At 44.1% G+C, this 18,813-nt stretch overlaps 1 protein-coding gene across 1 annotated transcript in view; it reads left to right on the top strand.

Moving 5' to 3' along the window:
- Window positions 1-2,915: 2,915 nt before the first annotated feature.
- LOC120918788 (glutenin, high molecular weight subunit DX5-like) overlaps window positions 2,916-18,813 on the top strand; it is a 44,128-nt gene continuing 28,230 nt past the window's right edge. The window contains exons 1-6 of the mRNA XM_040330582.1: window positions 2,916-3,018; window positions 6,851-6,968; window positions 8,188-8,275; window positions 14,046-14,150; window positions 17,623-17,733; window positions 18,549-18,657. Of these exons, the coding sequence (XP_040186516.1) occupies window positions 6,878-6,968; window positions 8,188-8,275; window positions 14,046-14,150; window positions 17,623-17,733; window positions 18,549-18,657 (504 nt within the window). The 5' untranslated portion in view covers window positions 2,916-3,018; window positions 6,851-6,877. The remainder of the gene's footprint in view (window positions 3,019-6,850; window positions 6,969-8,187; window positions 8,276-14,045; window positions 14,151-17,622; window positions 17,734-18,548; window positions 18,658-18,813) is intronic.

Below are 18,813 nucleotides of genomic sequence, written 5' to 3'. Positions count from 1 at the left end.
CTCCTCTCCTGCACATACTACCCACCCCTGTGTACCCCATACTCCTCTCCCTGCACATACTACCCACCGCCATACACCCCATACTCCTCTCCCTGTACATACTACCCACCGCCATACACCCCATACTCCTCTCCCTGAACATACTACCCACCGCCATACACCCCATACTCCTCTCCCTGCACATACTACCCACCGCCATACACCCCATACTCCTCTCCCTGCACATACTACTCACCGCCATACACCCTATACTCCTCTCCCTGCACATACTACCCACCGCCATACACCCCATAGTCCTCTCGCTGCACATACTACCCACCGCCATAAACCCTATGCTCCTCTCCCTGCACATACTACTTACCGCCGTACACCACATAATCCTGTCCCTGCACATACTACCCACCGCCATACACCCAATACTCATCTCTCTGCACATACTACCCACCACCGTTCACCCAATACTCCACTCCCTGCATATACTGCCCACCGCTGTACACCCCATAATCCTCTCCCTGCACATACTACCCACTGACGTACACCCCATACTCCTCTCCGTGCACATACTACCCACCACTGTACACCCCATACTCCTCTCCATGCACATACTACCCACCACCATACACCCAATACCAGCATCAAATCTCTCCACTCAAACAGACAGGCATATGATGATTTGGGGTTGATGCCAATATATTGCTGGGCATATAAATTGGTCTGGTCCACGATAAATTGCAGCAAAGTGTTGGACAAAGATAGATAAAAGCAATGCATTTTGGAGAAATTTGGGGTATTGGCCTGCACACCTGGCTGTGCGGTGAAAGGGGGACTACTTGCTGTTCCCGAGTCGGAAGGCAGCCATGTTGGGTTGGCAAAACCATCTGGGAGGTATGTAGTGACTCTGGCTCTTGGGGGACGTGACACTCCTGTGCTGGTAGTTTTGGGTTTTAAAGTGCTGGTACTTGGGCATGATACTGCAGCGCTGGCAGCAGCACTGGTACTGGGTCTGGTCATTTGTTCCCAGGGCCTATTGCTGGCGGCAGCGCTGGTACTGGGCATTTATTCCCAGGGCTTATCGCTTGCGGCAGTGCTGGCAAAGCACCTGGGAATTTCTTCTCTGGGCCTATCACTGGCGGCAGCAATGGTACTGGCCCTGGGAATTTGATCCTGGTTGCTGGCGGCTGCCGGGTTTCCAGAGCCGAACCCATTTTCCCTCCATTTCATGTGCCGATCCACTGCTATCAATTGGTTCAAATGCTGAACTTGATTCAGAATTAGTATTTGAATCTAATGAGAACTCCCCACTGCTCTCATTGGTCATGGAGAGCATCTGGCATGTCTCCTCACTGCTATATACTTTTTTTGACAGCTGATGGCTGTGCGACAGGTAGCAAGTGACGGTCACTGATGGGCTGTGCGATAGGTGACAGATAAGTGGCAAGTGACGGTCACTGATGGGCTTTGCGATAGGTGACAGATAAGTGGCAAGTGACGTTTACTAATGAGCTGCGCGATTGGTGGCTGGTGATGTTCACTGATGGGCTGTGTAATGGATGGCTGGAGATGTTCACTGATGGGCTGTGCGATGGGTGGCTGGTGATGTTCACTGATGGGCTGTGCGATGGGTGGCAGGTAATGTTTACTGATAGGCAATGACGGTGTGACTGGTGTCACTGACGGGTGACTGGCGTTGGTCACTGATGGGTGGCTGGCGACAGGCCACGGTCACTGGCGATGGTCACTGATAGGTGGCTGGCGACAAGCCACGGTCACTGATGGGTAACTGGCGATGGTCACTGATGGGTGGCGGGTGAATAGTTTACAGCCAATCATGTGGTAAAAGCCACCGGCCAATTGCTGTTTACCAGTGTTGGTGACAAGCAGTGTTCCCAGGAACATGCCACCACCAACATGCACACACAGCGCGCTCTCGTGGGCATGTGCCGAGTACAAAGGGGAAGCACCATCTGTGATCGGCTGTGACTGGATCACGGCCGATCACTCGGTAAACAGCCATGCACATTGGCAATCCAGCGAGTAAATCTGTTGTATTTCAAAAGAATAAGCTCTCCTGCAAATGCATCAGTTACGGGGAAGAGACAAACCACTTACCATGCTTATAATTGTCAGCATTTAGTTATCTATGTAAAACCTTTATCCCAAAGGGGGAAAAACTAAAAATGCTTTAACTGCTTATAACATGTTAGCTCTTGTTTAGCTACAGCTTGTTAGTGTATTTAAAGCTGCAAGTTCATCTAACACTCCCCTCCCCCCAGAATGACAAAGCTACTGTCCAAATGTGCCCCCTGTGCTCATCCAGAATTGGGGCATTCTTATACAGGAGGTGTGTTACTGGCTAGATCAAGAGGTGAAAACATAAGGAAATAACCCAACACAAGAAAACGAATGTAACCACCATATCTAATGATTGGTAAGCTCCAATATTATAAATTTTTTTATTTTGGGTTTAATACCACTAAACAGTTTGCCATTGTCCCCCTGCTCACTTTCTTTTATATTGCATTCAGTGTAATTGTGTAGATACAAGAAATATGACTTTTCATTTTTCTTATCCCCAGAGTCTATAATCCACTTCTGTAGTTTAATGAAATCCAAGACAACAATTAATGCACAGAGATATACATTAATTAAAAAAAATACAAGAATGGTGTTCAGTGATGCAATTATTTTAAATAATATATTCTAATTTCAATAAATAGATTTTTTAAATGTTGTAAATCTTCTAGATCCCTAATACAATGGTATGTGCTTATTGGCTCTGATAGAAGGATGTTGGAAAAGGATGAGTTTACAGATGACAAGGAAGCAGCTTGTGACGTTTTGCGACCTTTGCCAAAAAATATTTGATTTGGACAACAGCACAGGTGGGTGTTTCCAAGTCAATCAAGGACATTCCCTTAATTCTATTGGATTTTGAACATATAAAAAGAAGAGATACCCCATGCCACTTCATCAGTTTCAGTTTACCAGAAAGTCAGCCTTCTTTGTTTGACAATTCAGGTAAGACTCTTAACAGCACAGACAGCAACTAGGTAATATGGCACGAATAAGATAACTGAATGTATATTATAGATTTTATAGCATTGCTTAACATTTTGCAGTAATTACAATGTCAAAACAACACCATTTTATTTTAGTAGAATGCTAGACATATAGACCATTACATTCAGTGCTGGGACAAGGGTGGGGGCTGAGTGGGCACTTGCCCCAGGTGCCATGTTGAGGGGCAAGTAGCCACTCGTGATCCATTCCTGTCAGAAGAGAGGATTCAGCTTTTTTCTTCCCTCCAGCCTGTAGTAGGAGATAGAGTGCTGGCACTTATACTAAAACTGACCTCAAGGCGGTGCTGCTGTGGAGTGAGGGAGGCTACTCTTCTTCCTCTTTCTCCATGTCATATGACATATCAAATGACTGGAGGGGGTAAGAAGAAGCCGCCTGTGTGTTATCTGTAAGTACAAGGGGAAAGGTGTGGAAAATTCAGCCCTAGACCTTCCTTTTCCTACTCAAACCCCCTAGACCTCCCCTCTCCGATCCCCCTAGACCCCCTTGCCTCCTAAGACCCTCCCACACCTCCCCTTTCTTCATCAGAAACCTCACACCTTCATTCTCCTCCTCAGACCCCTCCCAGATCTCCCCCTCCACCACAGAGCCTAAAGACCTTCCCTTTCCCCCCCGCCACCCTCCCAGACCTCACTTCTCCTACTAAGACCCCCCACCTCCCCTCTCTTCCTCAGACCCCTAGACCTTCCCTTCCATCTTCCCCCCAGACCCACCTCTCCTTTCTTCCTTAGACCCCCCACACCTTCCTTCTCCTTCTCAATCCCCCTACATCTCACTTCACCCATCTCTCCTTTCTCCCCAGATATCGCTTCTCTTCTTTAGACCCCCCCCCCCCCCATACATCCCCTCTCCTCCCCAGACCCATCTCTCCTTTCTCCCTCAGACCCCCCACACCTCCCCTCTCCTTCTCAGAGCCCTCCCAGATCTCCCCCTCCACCACAGATCCCTTCCAAGGCCTTGCCTCTCCTCCTCAGACCTCCCTTCTCCAATTCAGACCCCCCACCTCCCCTCTCTTTCTCAGACCCCCAGAGCTTCCCTCCCCTCTCCTCTCCTCCTTAGACCTTCCCTCACCTCCCCTCTCCTCTTCAGACCCCCCACCTCCCCTCTTCAGACCCCAAGACCTTCCCTCACCTCCCCTCTTCTATTCAGACCCCCCCCACCTCCCCTCTCTTCCTCGTACCCCCAGACCTCCCCTCCCCTCACCTCCCCTCTCTTTCTCAGACCCCCAGACCTTCCCTCACCTCCCCTCTCCTCCTCAGACCCCCTCACCTCCCCTCTCCTCCTCAGCCCCCCCTAGACACAGCCCCCCTGTAAACACACAAATCCCTGTTCTGTTCTCTGAGGAATGACAAATCGTGAGTTCCTAATAGCTAGGAACCACGATCTGTAATTTCCTCTAGGTCAATCCCATCCCCTTACAGCTAGAAACACACAAGAGAATACAATTAACCCCTTGATCGCCCTTTAGTGTTAACCCCTTCCCTGCCAGTGACATGTTTACAATAATCAGTGCATTTTTATAGCACTGATCACTGTATGAATGCCAATGGTCCCAAAAATGTGTCAAAAGTGTCTGATGTGTCTGCCATAATGTTGCAGTCCCAATAAAAATCGCAGATCGCCACCATTACTAGTAAAAAAAAAAATAATATAAATCTATCCCCTATTTTGTAGATGCCTTAACTTTTGCAGAAACCAATCAATATACGCTTATTGCGATTTGTATTACCAAAAATATGTAGAAGAATACATATCAGCCTAAACTGAGAAAAAATTTGCTTTTTAAAAAAAAAAAAAAAATTGGGGATGGTTGTTATAGCAAAAAGTACAAAATATTAGTTAAACACACAAGTGCTTTTTTTTAGCACTACTAGTCCTTTATACTAACTTTTGAAATGTACAAATGCAGCAATTTAAAAATTAAAATGAATAGTTTCGCACTGCGTAAAAAAATTGAAAGATAAAAAGTGCATTTTTATATACAACTGTATAGATCAGACCAAAATTAGGGACAAATGAGGAGGAAAGAGGGACAGAAGGACTTTGTTATAATCAGAGGGAGCTATAGTCAGTGGATTAAAACATGCAGCAAGAAGGTGACATATCGCCTCCTCACTGCCTATAAAACACCCTCTGAAAATTGGTCTGTCTAAGAAAAGCAAACAGACATTCAGGAGACGGCAGTATCACATCCTGAATGTCTGCCATCCATGCCTACCCAGCACTCTGAAAAGTGATCCACTGAGGATTGCTCTTTAACCACTTAAGGACCTGGCCTGTTTTTAAGAATCCGTGTTTACACATTTAAAACTATTTTTTTTTGCTAGAAAATTACTTAGGAAAAAATGTATAATGTTTGGGGGTTCTAACACCATAGAGCAGGGATATGCAATTAGCGGACCTCCAGATGTTGCAAAACTACAAGTCCCATCATGCCTCTGCCTCTGGGTGTCATGCTTGATGCTGTCAGCGTCTCGCTATGCCTCATGGGACTTGTAGTTTGGCAACAGCTGGAGGTCCGCTAATTGCATATCCCTGCCCTAGAGGATAAAATGGTGGTCATTGCAATACTTTTTGTCACACCGTATTTGCGCAGCGGTCTTACAAGTGTGCTTTTTTTGGGGAAAAAAAAAACACTTTTTTGAATAAAAAATAAGACAACAGTAAAGTTAGTCCAATTTGTTTTATATTGTGAAAGATAATGTTACGCCAAGTAAATTGATACCCAACATGTCATGCTTCAAAATTGCGCCTGCTCGTGGAATGGCGTCAAACTTTTACCCTTAAAAATCTGCATAGGCCACATTTAAAAAAAAATCTACAGGTTGCATGTTTCGAGTTACAGAGGAGGGCTAGAATTATTGCTCTCGCTCTAACGATCGTGGCGATACCTCACATGTGTGGTTTTAACACCATTTTCATATGTGGGCGGGACTTATATATGCGTTCGCTTCTGCGTGCGAGCTCGTTGGGACGGGGCACCTTAAGAAAAAAAAATCGTATTTATTTTACTTGATTTTATTAATTTGTATACAGTTTTAAATCAAAAATTGGATCACTTTTATTCCTATTACAAGGAATGTAAACATCCCTTATAATAGGAAAAAGCATGACAGGTCCTCTTAAATATGAGATCTGGGGTCAAAAAGACCTCAGATCTCATATCTGGGCTAAAATGCAATAAAAAAAAATTGTCATTTGAAAAAATGGCAAAAATAAATTGTCTCTTTAAGACATATGGGCGGAAGTGACGTTTTGACGCTGCTTCCGCCCTGCTATGTCATGGAGACGGGTGGGGGCCATCTTGCTCTCACTCGTATTCATGACAAGCCACGGACAGGACCCGATCGCCTCCGCTGCTGCTGACGGCTCCGGTAAGCGGCGGAGGGCGCGGGAGAGCGGCGGGAGGGGGCCCTCTCCCGCCGCCGATAACGGTGATCTTTCGGCGAATCCGCCGCGCAGACCACCATTATCATTTAAAGGACCGGTGCCCAAAGAGATGGCGTTACCGAGATATTCCATTTCAAAAAGAGAACGTATATCTGCGTGCGCAGGTCCTTAAGTGGTTAAAGAGCATTGCAGGTGTTAATGAGTTCCAAAGAAAAAAAATACATAACTAAATTCAATTACTGCAGATATTCTATTGGAGAGAAATCTTCCCTCCATTGTTTTGGAACTCCCAACCCAACTTAAATTCCACTATAATCTGTGCACTCGCCTGTTCTTCTGTTCAGCCAACTATTTTGTTTACTATCTCCATTATTCTGTCTAGTGCTGCTGTTCAGCTCAACAATTGAAGATGAATCTATGGACCTTTGTGTTGCTGGGATTCCTGGCTCATTCTTCTTGTAGTGAAAACTATGCAGTAAATGAAGAAAAATTTAAAGAAAGTAAGACCTACTTATTTACTTAATGTATTTTTTCTTTGTAAAAAAAATAATAATAATCAATGTACTTAGGTATTATAAGGGTACTTTTTGTGTCATAACTATAGCAGCCCATACAGCTACTACTAAGGGGCTCAGGTATAGAAGGGGGTCCTACAAAAGAGGCTGTTGACGCAAATTAAATATGGGAAATCTGTGAGCATGTGAATATAACACCAATACAGAGCTGTATCAATAACCTCTTGACACCCACCTAACAAATGTGAGTTACAGCAGAGAGGTTGGGCTTTAACACCCACACACTGGACTTGTGTCCATGGATGGCCGAGGTCTCTGTGCTTTCAAAGTGAGCTTTTCTTGGTGAGCCGGGCAAAACATGTCGGGGGGGGGGGGCTGGAGTGATGCCTTCATCTACATACTAATGCACTGGGTTGCTGAGCAGCGCCTTTTCTTCTCTTTTGATAAAACTGTGATATACAGACTGATTTTACTGTTGTGGGTTTAGCAACACTTTAATTCTTTGCTTAATTGGGTACATACCCACTCCCCATTGTCACTTCACCCCCCCCCCCTTGCTCTCCAAGTCTCGTTTCAGTCATTTGGATCATAATCTTCCCCTTTTCTTTACAGCAGCTTCAGGGTTTCCTGGTATGTTAGCTTTGTGAATTGACTCTACAGTATATGGCTGCAAAAACATTGTGTCATTGTGGAATTTTTGACTTTTACCCATAAAATAATAAATTTTGCTTTGGTAACCCTAAGGCCCCGTACACACGTCGGAGGAACTCGACGGGCAAAACTCAGCGTTTTGCTCGTCGAGTTCTGTGTGAAGCCGCCGAGGATCTCGGTGAGCCAACTTTCCTCATTGAACAACGAGGAAATAGAGAACATGTTCTCTATTTGGCTCGACGAGGAACTCGTCGGCTTCCTCGGCCGAAAGTGTACACACGCCGGGTTTCTCGGCAGAATTCAGCTCCGATCGAGTTTCTGGCTGAATTCTGCCGACATCGTGTGTACGGGGCCTATGTGGTTGGTGGGTGACATCAGTGGTTTAAAATTTGCAAAAGGACGAGCACCATGTTATTGGACAAACGAAGAGAGAAATGTCCTAGAACAATTAAATATTATATGTATAAAGGACGTGGTAGACTTGTCCTGGTAATTAGACTTACTAATGGAAAAATAAATTCTATACTGACCATTTTACATTTTTTTATTACAGAAGTATGTGATATAGTGAAGAACCAACTTGCCAACAATGACGGTCGTACTTTTCCTCCAGTTGTTATTTCTGGTGTTGGTCAAGTAACGTAAGTTATCATAGAAAACAAAATCATTCATTTATTTTTTGGAACATATGTGTTATCACCATCTTGTAGTATTAATGTGTCCGGTCATCTTAAACGCATGTTTAATTGGTATACTGTATGCTAGAGAATTAACCTGCCATATAGTTCTGCAGAGACTTCAGAAGGATTTCTGCTCTTAAAGATGAATTTCAGTCTTTAGAAAAGAAATGTCAGTCAGCTGCTACAAATACTGTAGCTGATGTCTTTTAACAAACAGACACTTCCCAGCCCAGGGATCCAGCACGGTCTTCACCCGGGCCAGTTCTTCGGTGGTCTTCTGGCCCCCTGCGCCTCCATCTTGACTGTTCACAGCCAGCTGCCCACTGCACATGCGCGAGATGCACTGTGCTTTCTGAGTGGTCCTGCAGTCTCCCGGGATGTGTGACGTGTCCCAGGAGGTTGCCGGCGGGTAGAAGAAACTGAACTTGTCTAGGTGAGCAGAATGAGAGTGGGAGCGGGTACCTGTCATAAATCGGTTCCTGCTCCCTACAAAAAAATAAAAAATAAATTCCAATACAGGCAGAGGATGGGGGAGGAGTGAAGTTTTGCTTTAAAGGCTAAGTTCACCTTTTTTTTCTAAATTCCAGCTTCCCTATGTACCAATATCGCATTCATGTACTTTTTTTGCAAAAATATCAAAGCTTTCCATAAAATCTACAGACACCTTACTGTCCTCCATCCATGATTCCAGACGTATCTATTGCTTCTTACGTCCTTACAGACTGTAGGTCATGGCACAGGAAGGAATTGACCAGCGAACCTCATTATCGCACACCCTGCATCATCGACCCTCCCACTTCCAGGTTCAGGTTTTTTAAATGACATTCAATCAATCAGTGATCACCCTTCTCACTGAATACACAATCAGATTGCATAGTGTATGGCCATCTTTATACAAGTACATTGGAGGGAGTACAGAAACACTCAGCTGTCATGCCCCGTTAACATCTCTGCATAGCGGGAACTCGCATTCCCACATGCGTTTTTTTTTTTGCGAGAAGGGAGGTGTTTTGGAGCATTTTCACTCATCACACATAGGGCAGCCCATCCACCTGAATGTGCTCCCCTACACACAGCAATCGCCCCAAAGAAGCTTCAGAACTTTTTTTTTAGAGCGGAGCTTGGTGCATTTTTACTGCGATTTTTGGTGCAGCGCATTTCTGAAATACAAAGAAATGCACAGATGTGAATGAAGCCTCTTTGTTCTTGTATTATCGCACCAATTTTACTTTCAGGACCCATTCACATCTAGTATAGTGGGAGCGAACGTTTTGTGTCTCGTTTTTCCTGTGACACGCATAGGGCAACCTGCTGATTTAAATGGGCTGTGCTATATGTGGCTTATGGGACATGTTGGCGTTTTGTGGGTTGCGTATTTTTTACTGTGCGTTTTGCAGCATTTGCCATTTGTTTTTTCACATGGCAAAATGTGTGTTTGCTTCTGTGTTTGGTGTGCCGTTACCAATTAATGGCACTGAAAGCACAACTAGTAATTTTAGGTGTATAATGGTGCCTTTAGCAAATTAATATAATGGGAGGAAACGCCCATCTAGCCAATTACTCTGTATCTAATCAGGCAGGCTCTTGCACTACATAATTAAAGGGTCACTAAAGGAATTTTTTTTTTTTTTTTAAATTACAAACATTTTACACTTACCTCCACTGTGCAGTTCGTTTTGCACCGAGTGCCCCCGATCCATGTCTTCTGGCGTCCCTCGGCGGCTGTCTCTGGTCCTCCCCGCAATTAGTAACCACAGTCATGCGAGAGCTCGCATGGTGGTCACTAATTGCGGGCGCGCTCCCGTGATACAGTGAGCGGCCATAGCCGCTCACTGTATCACTTAGCCCCGCCCCTCGGCGCGCCGCGTCACTGGGTGTGATTGACAGCAGTGCCAGCCAATGGCTGCGCTGCTCTTAGGCCGGAATCAGACTAGTGCGTTGCGTTTTGGAGCTGCGTTCTAGTTGCGAATTTCTCTAGAGGGTGTTCTGCAGATCAACTGCGGTTTAGCTGCAGATCAGGTGCGAATTTGGAGACCTGGGAGAACTTCCGGGTGAGAGGAGAGTGGGGGAGAATTGTATTGAGCTGAATGAGAGAAATTCCTGCAGAGAACTGAACACATGTGCGAATTAGATGCGTACACATAGAAGATAATGGGACTGAATTCGCACCTGAGCCGCACCGCAAGACATAAAAACCGCATGCGGTTTGGAGGCAATACGCAGTGCGGATGCATCGCACATATGTGAACCAGCCTCATTGAAAACAATGTATTTTGAAATGTCCTGCGAATTAGATGCGGTTTAAACCGCACTCAATTCGCATAGGTGTGAACCTAGCCTCAATCTATCCGCGCTAGCCAATCAGTGGCCAGGCTGAGCGGCAAAGAGGATATTGGGACCGCGCGGGACTTTCGAGGGGTCAGGTAAGTATAACGGGGGCTCGGGGGGCAGCAACAGATGTTTTTTCACCTTAATGCATAGATTGCATTAAGGTGAAAAAACATTTTCCTTTACAACTCCTTTAATGTCAGATCTAAAGGAGATTGTACAATCTGATTGTACAGTGTATGGCCACCTATATACACCTAATGTTACTAGTTGCGCTTTCAGTGACACACATTTTGGCATGTGAAAAATGAATGGCAAATGCTGCATTCATTCAGGTGGATGGGCTGCCCTATGTGTGATGAGTAAAAATGCTCCAACACACCTCCCTTCTCGCAAAAAAAAACAAAAATGCATGTGGGAATGCGAGTTCCCGCTATGCAGAGATGTGAACGGGGCATGACAGCTGAGTGTTTCTGTACTCCCTCCAATGTACTTGTATAAAGATGGCCATACACTATGCAATGTGATTGTGTATTTATTGAGAAAAGTGATCACTGATTTAATTTCATTTAAAAAACGTGCAGCTAGGAGTGGGAGGGTTGATGGTGCAGGTTGTGTGCTAATGAGGTCTGCTGGTCAACTCCTTCCTGTGTCATGACCTACAGTCTGTAAGGACGCAAGACAGAAGCAATAGATACATTTGGAATCATGGATGGAGGACAGTAAGGGCTCTTTCACATGGGCAGACCGTATGTCTGCTTTTTCATCCATCCGTGTACGGATGAAAAAGGGACATACATTGGTCCCTATGAGATCGTGGGTGTCAGCGGATGAACACCCGCTGAAACCCGATCTCGCCCAGTGCCGCAATCCTCCGATTCTGCAGACGGAGGAAAACCCTATTTTTCCATCCGTCTGCGGATCGGATGAACACGGACAGACGGTTCGTGTTCATCCGGTCCCCCCCATAGAGGAGAGCGGAGAAATGACAGGGCGGTCCCTGCATATCCACCGGCTCAGCGGGGATCAACGGATCGATCCCCGCTGAGCAAGCGGAGGTTCATGGGGCGTATCATCACTGATCCACCCCGTGTGAAAGAGCCCTTAGGTACATGTATGTAAATTTTATAGAAAGCTTTGATATATTTGCCAAAAAAGTACATGAATGCGATATTGGTGCATAGGGGAGCTGGAATTTAAAAAGAGAAAAAAAAGGTGAACTTGGTCTTTAGGGGCCAGATTCACAAAGGAGATAGGACTGCGTATCTCCTGATACGCCGTCGTATCTCTGAGAGTATCTATGCGGGCTGATTCATAGAATCAGTTCCGCATAGATAGCCCTAAGATCCGACAGGTGTAATTGACTTACACCGTCGGATCTTAGGATGCAATACTTCGGCCGCCGCTGGGTGGAGTTCGCGTCGTTTTCCAGCGTCGGGTATGGAAAATTTTTTTTACGGCGATCCACGAAGGTACGCGCGTTCGTTACGTCGTCGCTAGTCGTTTTTTCCCGTCGCAAAGTTAGGCCTGCTTTTTCATGGCTTAACTTTACACGAGCCATGTTAAAGTATGGCCGTCGTTCCTGGGTCGAATTTCAAATGTATTTATTTTTTCCGTAAGACGTCCGGGAATACGAAAGTACGTTACGCACGTCGCCATTCAAAAAACACGTCAGGGCACCGTAATTTCACGCAATGCACGTCGGGAAATTTCCTAACGGAGCATGCGCAGAACGTTCGGCGCGGGAACGCGCCTAATTTAAATGGTACACGCCCCATTTGAATTAGGCGGGCTTGCGCCGGACATCTTTACGTTACTCCGCCGCAAGTTTGCACTCAAGTGCTTTGTGAATCAAGCACTTACGAGGAAAACTTGCGGCGGTGTAACTTAAAGACGATACCTTACGCCGCCGCAGTTCTCTATGAATCTGGCCCTAAGTTCCCACAGTATTACGAATTTTCTTTAGATTCGTTAACTTTTCGTAAAATTACGAACATTCGCTATGATGAATTTAAAAAGCAACCCCAGGAAGTCAGCATCAGCAGCACTTCTGACTTCCTGGGTTGGCTTTTTAAATTCATCATAACGAATGTTCGTAATTGTTACGAAAAAATAACGAACCTAACGAAAATTCATATTTAATCCAAATTGAATTTCGGACACAAATTACAAAATACGAACAGCAACGGGCTACAAACAAACCCAGAAACTCAGCACAGCACAGGGATGGTGGGAGCCCCTCATAATGAGCACAGCACAGGGATGGTGGGAGCCCCTCATAATGAGCACAGCAGGGGTACAGCCCCAGGAGGAAGTCGGCACAGCACAGGAATGAATGAGTGACTTATATAGCGCTACACATGCAAACTGAATCGCCTCTAGGCGCTTTTTGCAGCCAGTGTCTTCTGGGCTAGTGCAGTCACTTACCTCGTAGGTAAGTTTGGGACACACAGCCGTACACACATATATACTGGGCCAATTTGGACAGGATCTAATTAACCTACCAGCATGTCTTTGGAGAGTAGGAGGAAACTGGAGTACCCGGAGGAAACCCAGGCAGACACAGGGAGAACATGCAAACTCCGGGCAGATGGTGTCGTGGTTCACCAGCGACCCTTTTGCTGCTAGGTGAAAGTGCTAACCACTACACAACTGTGCTGCCCCAGGAGGAAGTCAGCACAGGGATGGTGGGAGCCCCTCATAATGAGCACAGCAGGGGTACAGCCCCAGGAGGAAGTCGGCACAGCACAGGGATGGTAGGAGCCCCTCATAATGAGCATAATGAATCGACAACTGCCATATTGAGAAAGGTATTGTAGCCGGGCTGTTCGTATTTTGTAATTTGTGTCCGAAATTCAATTTGGATTAAATACGAATTTTCGTTAGTTTCGTAAACTTTTCGTAACAATTATGAATATTCGTTATGATGAATTTAAAAATCAAAAAATATCTCTCGAATTCGGATCCGAAATTCGTCAATGAAATTTCGTAAAAATTCGGAAGTGTATAAATTCGTATTTCGGATGCTTCCGAATTTTCGGAAATGTATTTTGATTCGTACGAAACGAATCGCACATGTCTATTGATTAGGACTGGAATCATTTCTCTTGTCTTGTGATTGAGAAGTTGCACACTTCCCACAGGCGCATTGCTTTTTGATGCATTTTTGCCACAGATTCCATTCATTTCAATGTGTTTTTTTTAACTGCACCAAACATGCTGCAAGCAGGATGTTTAAAAATGCAACTGACTGGTGTGAAGAGTTCCATAGGATTTAAAGGGATGCATCACAGATCCGTGTGAAAGGGCCCTTATGATCCACTTTAATGTAAACTGTGTGATCCTTCTGACTTTAGCGAGATTTCAGTGTTTATTGAATAGATAATTCTTTTTTCTCTGGCAGTACAACTGGTAAAGGCTACAAAGATCTTAACATAACCATGACAAAAGAAAGCGATGGTACCTATAAGCTCAAGTGTGGAGGATCCATTACTGTCACCAGCCCTCAGTAAGTGCTTTTTAGACATGTTTTGAATTCTGTTTCTGGATAAACATTCATGCAGTGATTGCTTTTCTCAAATGTTAAAGCCCAACTCCAGACAAATATTTTTGGCACAGAGCAGAAAAGACTAACAAAAAAAGTTTTATTATTATTAGGTTCTCATTTGGGACATTTCTCCTTGCTTGGCTGTAGTGGAGCATAGACATAGCAATACTTCTTCTTTTTTTTTTTTCTCAATCAAATTTTTATTTGAGAATTAACAAGTATAACAGTGTAATACTTCTTAACTAGAGGTCGACCGATATATATCGGCCGATATTTGGCCTTTTTTAGGAAATCGGCTGATTATTATTCACATTTGGCGGATTTAATCGCGCTGTGCCCGCCGACCCACAAGTGTTCCTCCCACACTCCATTGGCAGAGCGGCGCTTGCCAGAGCCGCCGAGTGTGTAAAACTGACATGCAGAGAGAGAGAGAGGAGCTGTCAGAATTCAGGTTGATGACCCAGCAGCTATCAAACACAAGCCAATGGGATGAATCTGGGCGGGCCGCTACGTGTATGTGGCCCGCTCCCTTTCTTAAGCAGCCCAATCATTGGCTGGTGTTTGATAACTGCTGAGTCCTGCCCACCCCCGGGCCCTGCCCGCCCTGACATCACCCCTGAATTTTAACAGCTGGTCTGGTCTCTCTTTGCATTCAGTTACATAGTCGTTATAGTGTAACTGTGTGAAACTGACCTAAGTGTGAAACCTGCCAGTGCCAACACCAACCAATGCCACCTGCCAGTGCCAACCAGTGCCACTCAGTTCCCCCTGCTAGTGTATGCTAGTGGCAATCAGTGACAGCCAGTGCCAACCAGTGGCACTTACCAAAAAAAAAAAACGGTCTAAAATATCGGCCGCAAAAATTTCTAAATATCGGCATCGACCAGAAAAAAAACCATATCGGTTGACCTCTATTCTTAACCCTTTAGATACCAGTGACCAGCCTCCTATTTTTTTTTTTACTTGATGGCTGGACCATTTTTTCTTTTCATTTCTTTTTTACTGTTTGTCTACTTTTCACTTACATACCTACAAACTCTGGGCCAGATTCAGCAAAAACTGCGGCGGCGTAACGTATCGTCTTTACATTACACCGCCGCAAGTTTTCAGCGCAAGTGCCTGATTCACCAAGCACTTGCGTGTAAACTTTCGGCGGCGTAGCGTAAAGCCGTCCGGCGCAAGCCTGCCTAATTCAAATGGGGCGTGTACCATTTAAATTAGGCGCGTTCCCCTGCCAAACGTTCTGCGCATGCTCCATTTGGAAATTTCCCGCCGTGCTTTGCGCGAAATTACGGCGCCCCGACGTGTTTGTGAATGGCGACGTGCGGAACGTACTTACACCGAAAAAAAAAAATGTAATTAGACGCGGGAACGACGGCCATACTTTAACATGGCTGGTCCAAAGTTAAGCCTTGAAAAAGCAGGCTTAACTTTGCGACGGGAAAAAACGACTTGCGATGAAGTAACGCACGCGAGTACCTTCGTGGATCGCCGTAAAAGCTAATTTGCATACCCGACGCTAGAAAACGACGCAAACTCCACCCAGCGGCGGCCGAAGTATTGCAGCCTAAGATCCGAAGGCGTACGAAGCCGTAAGCCTGTCGGATCGAAGCCAAATGCCGTTGTATCTTGTTTGTGAATCACAAATTAAGATACGACGCGGCAAATTTGAAAATACGCCGGAGTATCAGCAGATACTCCGGCGTATTTCTTCTGTGAATCTGGCCCTATGTATTTTTTTTTTTTTTTTTTTTAAACACAGGGCTTGTAGAATTAAAAGATGGCACTTCTGATTTTGTCCTATGATTGTTGCACAAATGTTTATCATATCTATATTTTCAATAAAAAAAAGCACTAAAAGCAATATTACTGCAAATAAATACAGCATAACTTCCATAATTCTTACTAAATCTTAAAGATAAAACTGTATCAATGTTAAAAAATAATAAATATTAGTAAACTATAGGTTACATTCACACCTGTGTGTTTTGTAAATGCATGCAAAATCGTGTTGTGTTTGCGGTTCCATTCGTTGTTAATAGCATCCCAGAAGCGGCAAGTCTGCGCACAACAAATGTGGAAGAAGTGAGTACCAGGTGGACTAAAAGTATGTAATGGATAGTGTCACAGGCCTCGCTGCCCTCAAGGATAGGGGTATTTTGAAGGCCACTTTCATCTGACGCATTTTTAAAGGAATACCTTCTGTCTCAGAGCCCAGCAGAAACTGTGTGGTCTCTGAGGAAGAAGGTATTTCTTTCAAAACGCGTCAGCCGGCAGTGCGCTTTAAAAATCTCCTCTGGTACCATCTGGAGTCTGCTGTTTCTAGACCAAGCGCTGTCATCTGGAGATCACCTGTATTGCGATTTTTCTATATCTGTCTGTGAGCAGTTTAACTTTATTTTAAACAAACATACTTAAAGATAATGCACAAGGATGGGGTGCCCTCTTTTCTCTTTTTCTCTGTTAGAAACGTACGAGGCCCAATGCTGTAAAGAGCCACATGAGCTACTTTGTCGCGTTTGTGGCATCTAGGAAAGCCCATTGAAATAAATGAGCTAATTTATGCGTGTCGCCCGTAAATGCGCAAACAACTAAAATGTGCAAAAAAATAAAACATTTGCAAAATGCTAGGTGTGAATGGAGCCTGAAATTGTTTATTTCTTGCTAAAAGGTGAAAAATCAAAGGAACCCCAAAAAAATTACACTAAAGGTTCGTTTTTTTATAAGATCAATTGATTGCTGTAAGCTAGAGCATTTAAATATCACTTACCTCGTTTTTCCTTTTGACCTCCAAAATACAGTAATCCAGGTTTGAAAATGCCATTTCCTGTCACTCTTCTTGCTTTCCACCAGCATCTGAGCTGTTTTGCATGGTGGAAAGCAGAATGTGCCCACCCCCTCCCTATGACTACAGCCCTGCGTGAAGATGGTCGCTTATCCCTCACAGGCACGGAGGCTAAGCCTAATGGGAACTGTAGTTCCCATTAGGCCGTGATGTAGAAAGAATGAATGCGCACCGCGAACCAGGAAGTCAGTGAGAATAATGGCTGGCTTCACAATTGTGCATTGTGGTAATTCATAGTTTGCAGTGTGGTGAGCTGCAATGTCATTCATTTTTAAATGGCAGCCCCAACACACATTGCCAGCGCTTCTCAAAGTGATTGGCATCAGAATGCAGCAATGCACGCAAGATGAATTATGATAATGCGCGTTACCACTACACAATAGTGTACGCTATTGATGATATTATGTAGATTGACTTCCATTCTTCTTTAGACAAGATATTCTTTAACTACCTGATCAATAGCAATGGCTTTATGAGCACACCTAATTTACACTTTATTTTTATTTCTACTTCGTTTTCATGATTTACCAGAATCAAATACTGAAATATGTTCTAAACTATCTCCACTAACATTTTTCTCTTTATTAGGACTACTGATTTAGTCCTCAACCTTGATTTAACGGCATCACTCAGTTTGGAACTTGTTAATGGAATCCCCCAATTGACACAAAAAACAGTTGGGGTCATCACAAGCGTAGTGTAAGTATCCACAGCCAAAGCAATTGTCGATCTGTAAATAACTGCATCACAGCCAAAAAGACAATTCATCTTTTCTAAAGCCAAATGTAACTCCACATTAGAATGTTAATTTCAGTTTAAATGTTATTTTCAATCTTATAAAAATTTGCATGTTTCTTTCCAATAATACCCTTTGATCCTGCCATGAAGGTCCTCCTTCAGACACTCACCATTGTGGGAAAACAACGGTCTCCCAGCTATTCTCCTGCTTTGTCACCTTATCACTTGTGCAAACTGATTGAGACTGCAAGTGTCCATGTCAACACACAGGTGTGGTCCAACATTGTCACCATGAGGGAGACAACCCTGAGCAATGACAGGGAGCCAACAGTGATGAATATAAGCAGGAAATAGCTGAAAGAGGCTGGAGGTGATCAGCAGCACTGAGTCTCAACAAAGAATGAAAAAAGTGAAAACAGTATTTATAACAAAAACATGGCTACTGTTTATTATACATGGGGTTTTAATATACAAAATGTTCAGTTTGCATTTAGATCTACTTTAATTACAAATTCCAACACCTTCCCCCTACCTTTATCTGTAAATATCTATTCGCCCCTGGCACGTTTAAAACATGGGAACTTTCTCTCCGAGGGACTTCAGAATTGAGGGAAGCTCAGTGATTTTTAAATTATAGAGAAAACATCCACAAGGCTTGTCTAATAATGTACTGTATCTATAATAGTATATCTGTACAATTACCACTTTCTGTGTATATATAAATATAGTATATATAAATAAATAAAATACACACACATTTTCTTCTTCTTTTGTAGAAAAACAGTTACAGGTCTAGTAGGAGGCATTCTGCAGATTCTAGGGGGGATTCTACAGACTGTACTGGGCTTATTTACACAATCTTGTAAAGAAGGTGTTGAAGAACAAGTAAGTGTTTATAGACATTTTAAAGAGCATTTTCTTTTTTCTTCTCTTGTTTTAGTTGAATGGCAAAAAATAAAAATAAATAGTCATATCACATTGTACTTAAATCCCCCATTCATCTCATTCCTCCCTTCTCATAATGCTTCAGATATTAATCTA

Source organism: Rana temporaria, chromosome 12, assembly GCF_905171775.1.
Source record: "Rana temporaria chromosome 12, aRanTem1.1, whole genome shotgun sequence".
Lineage (NCBI taxonomy): Eukaryota > Metazoa > Chordata > Amphibia > Anura > Ranidae > Rana > Rana temporaria.
This window is presented reverse-complemented; position numbering and strand designations above follow the sequence as displayed.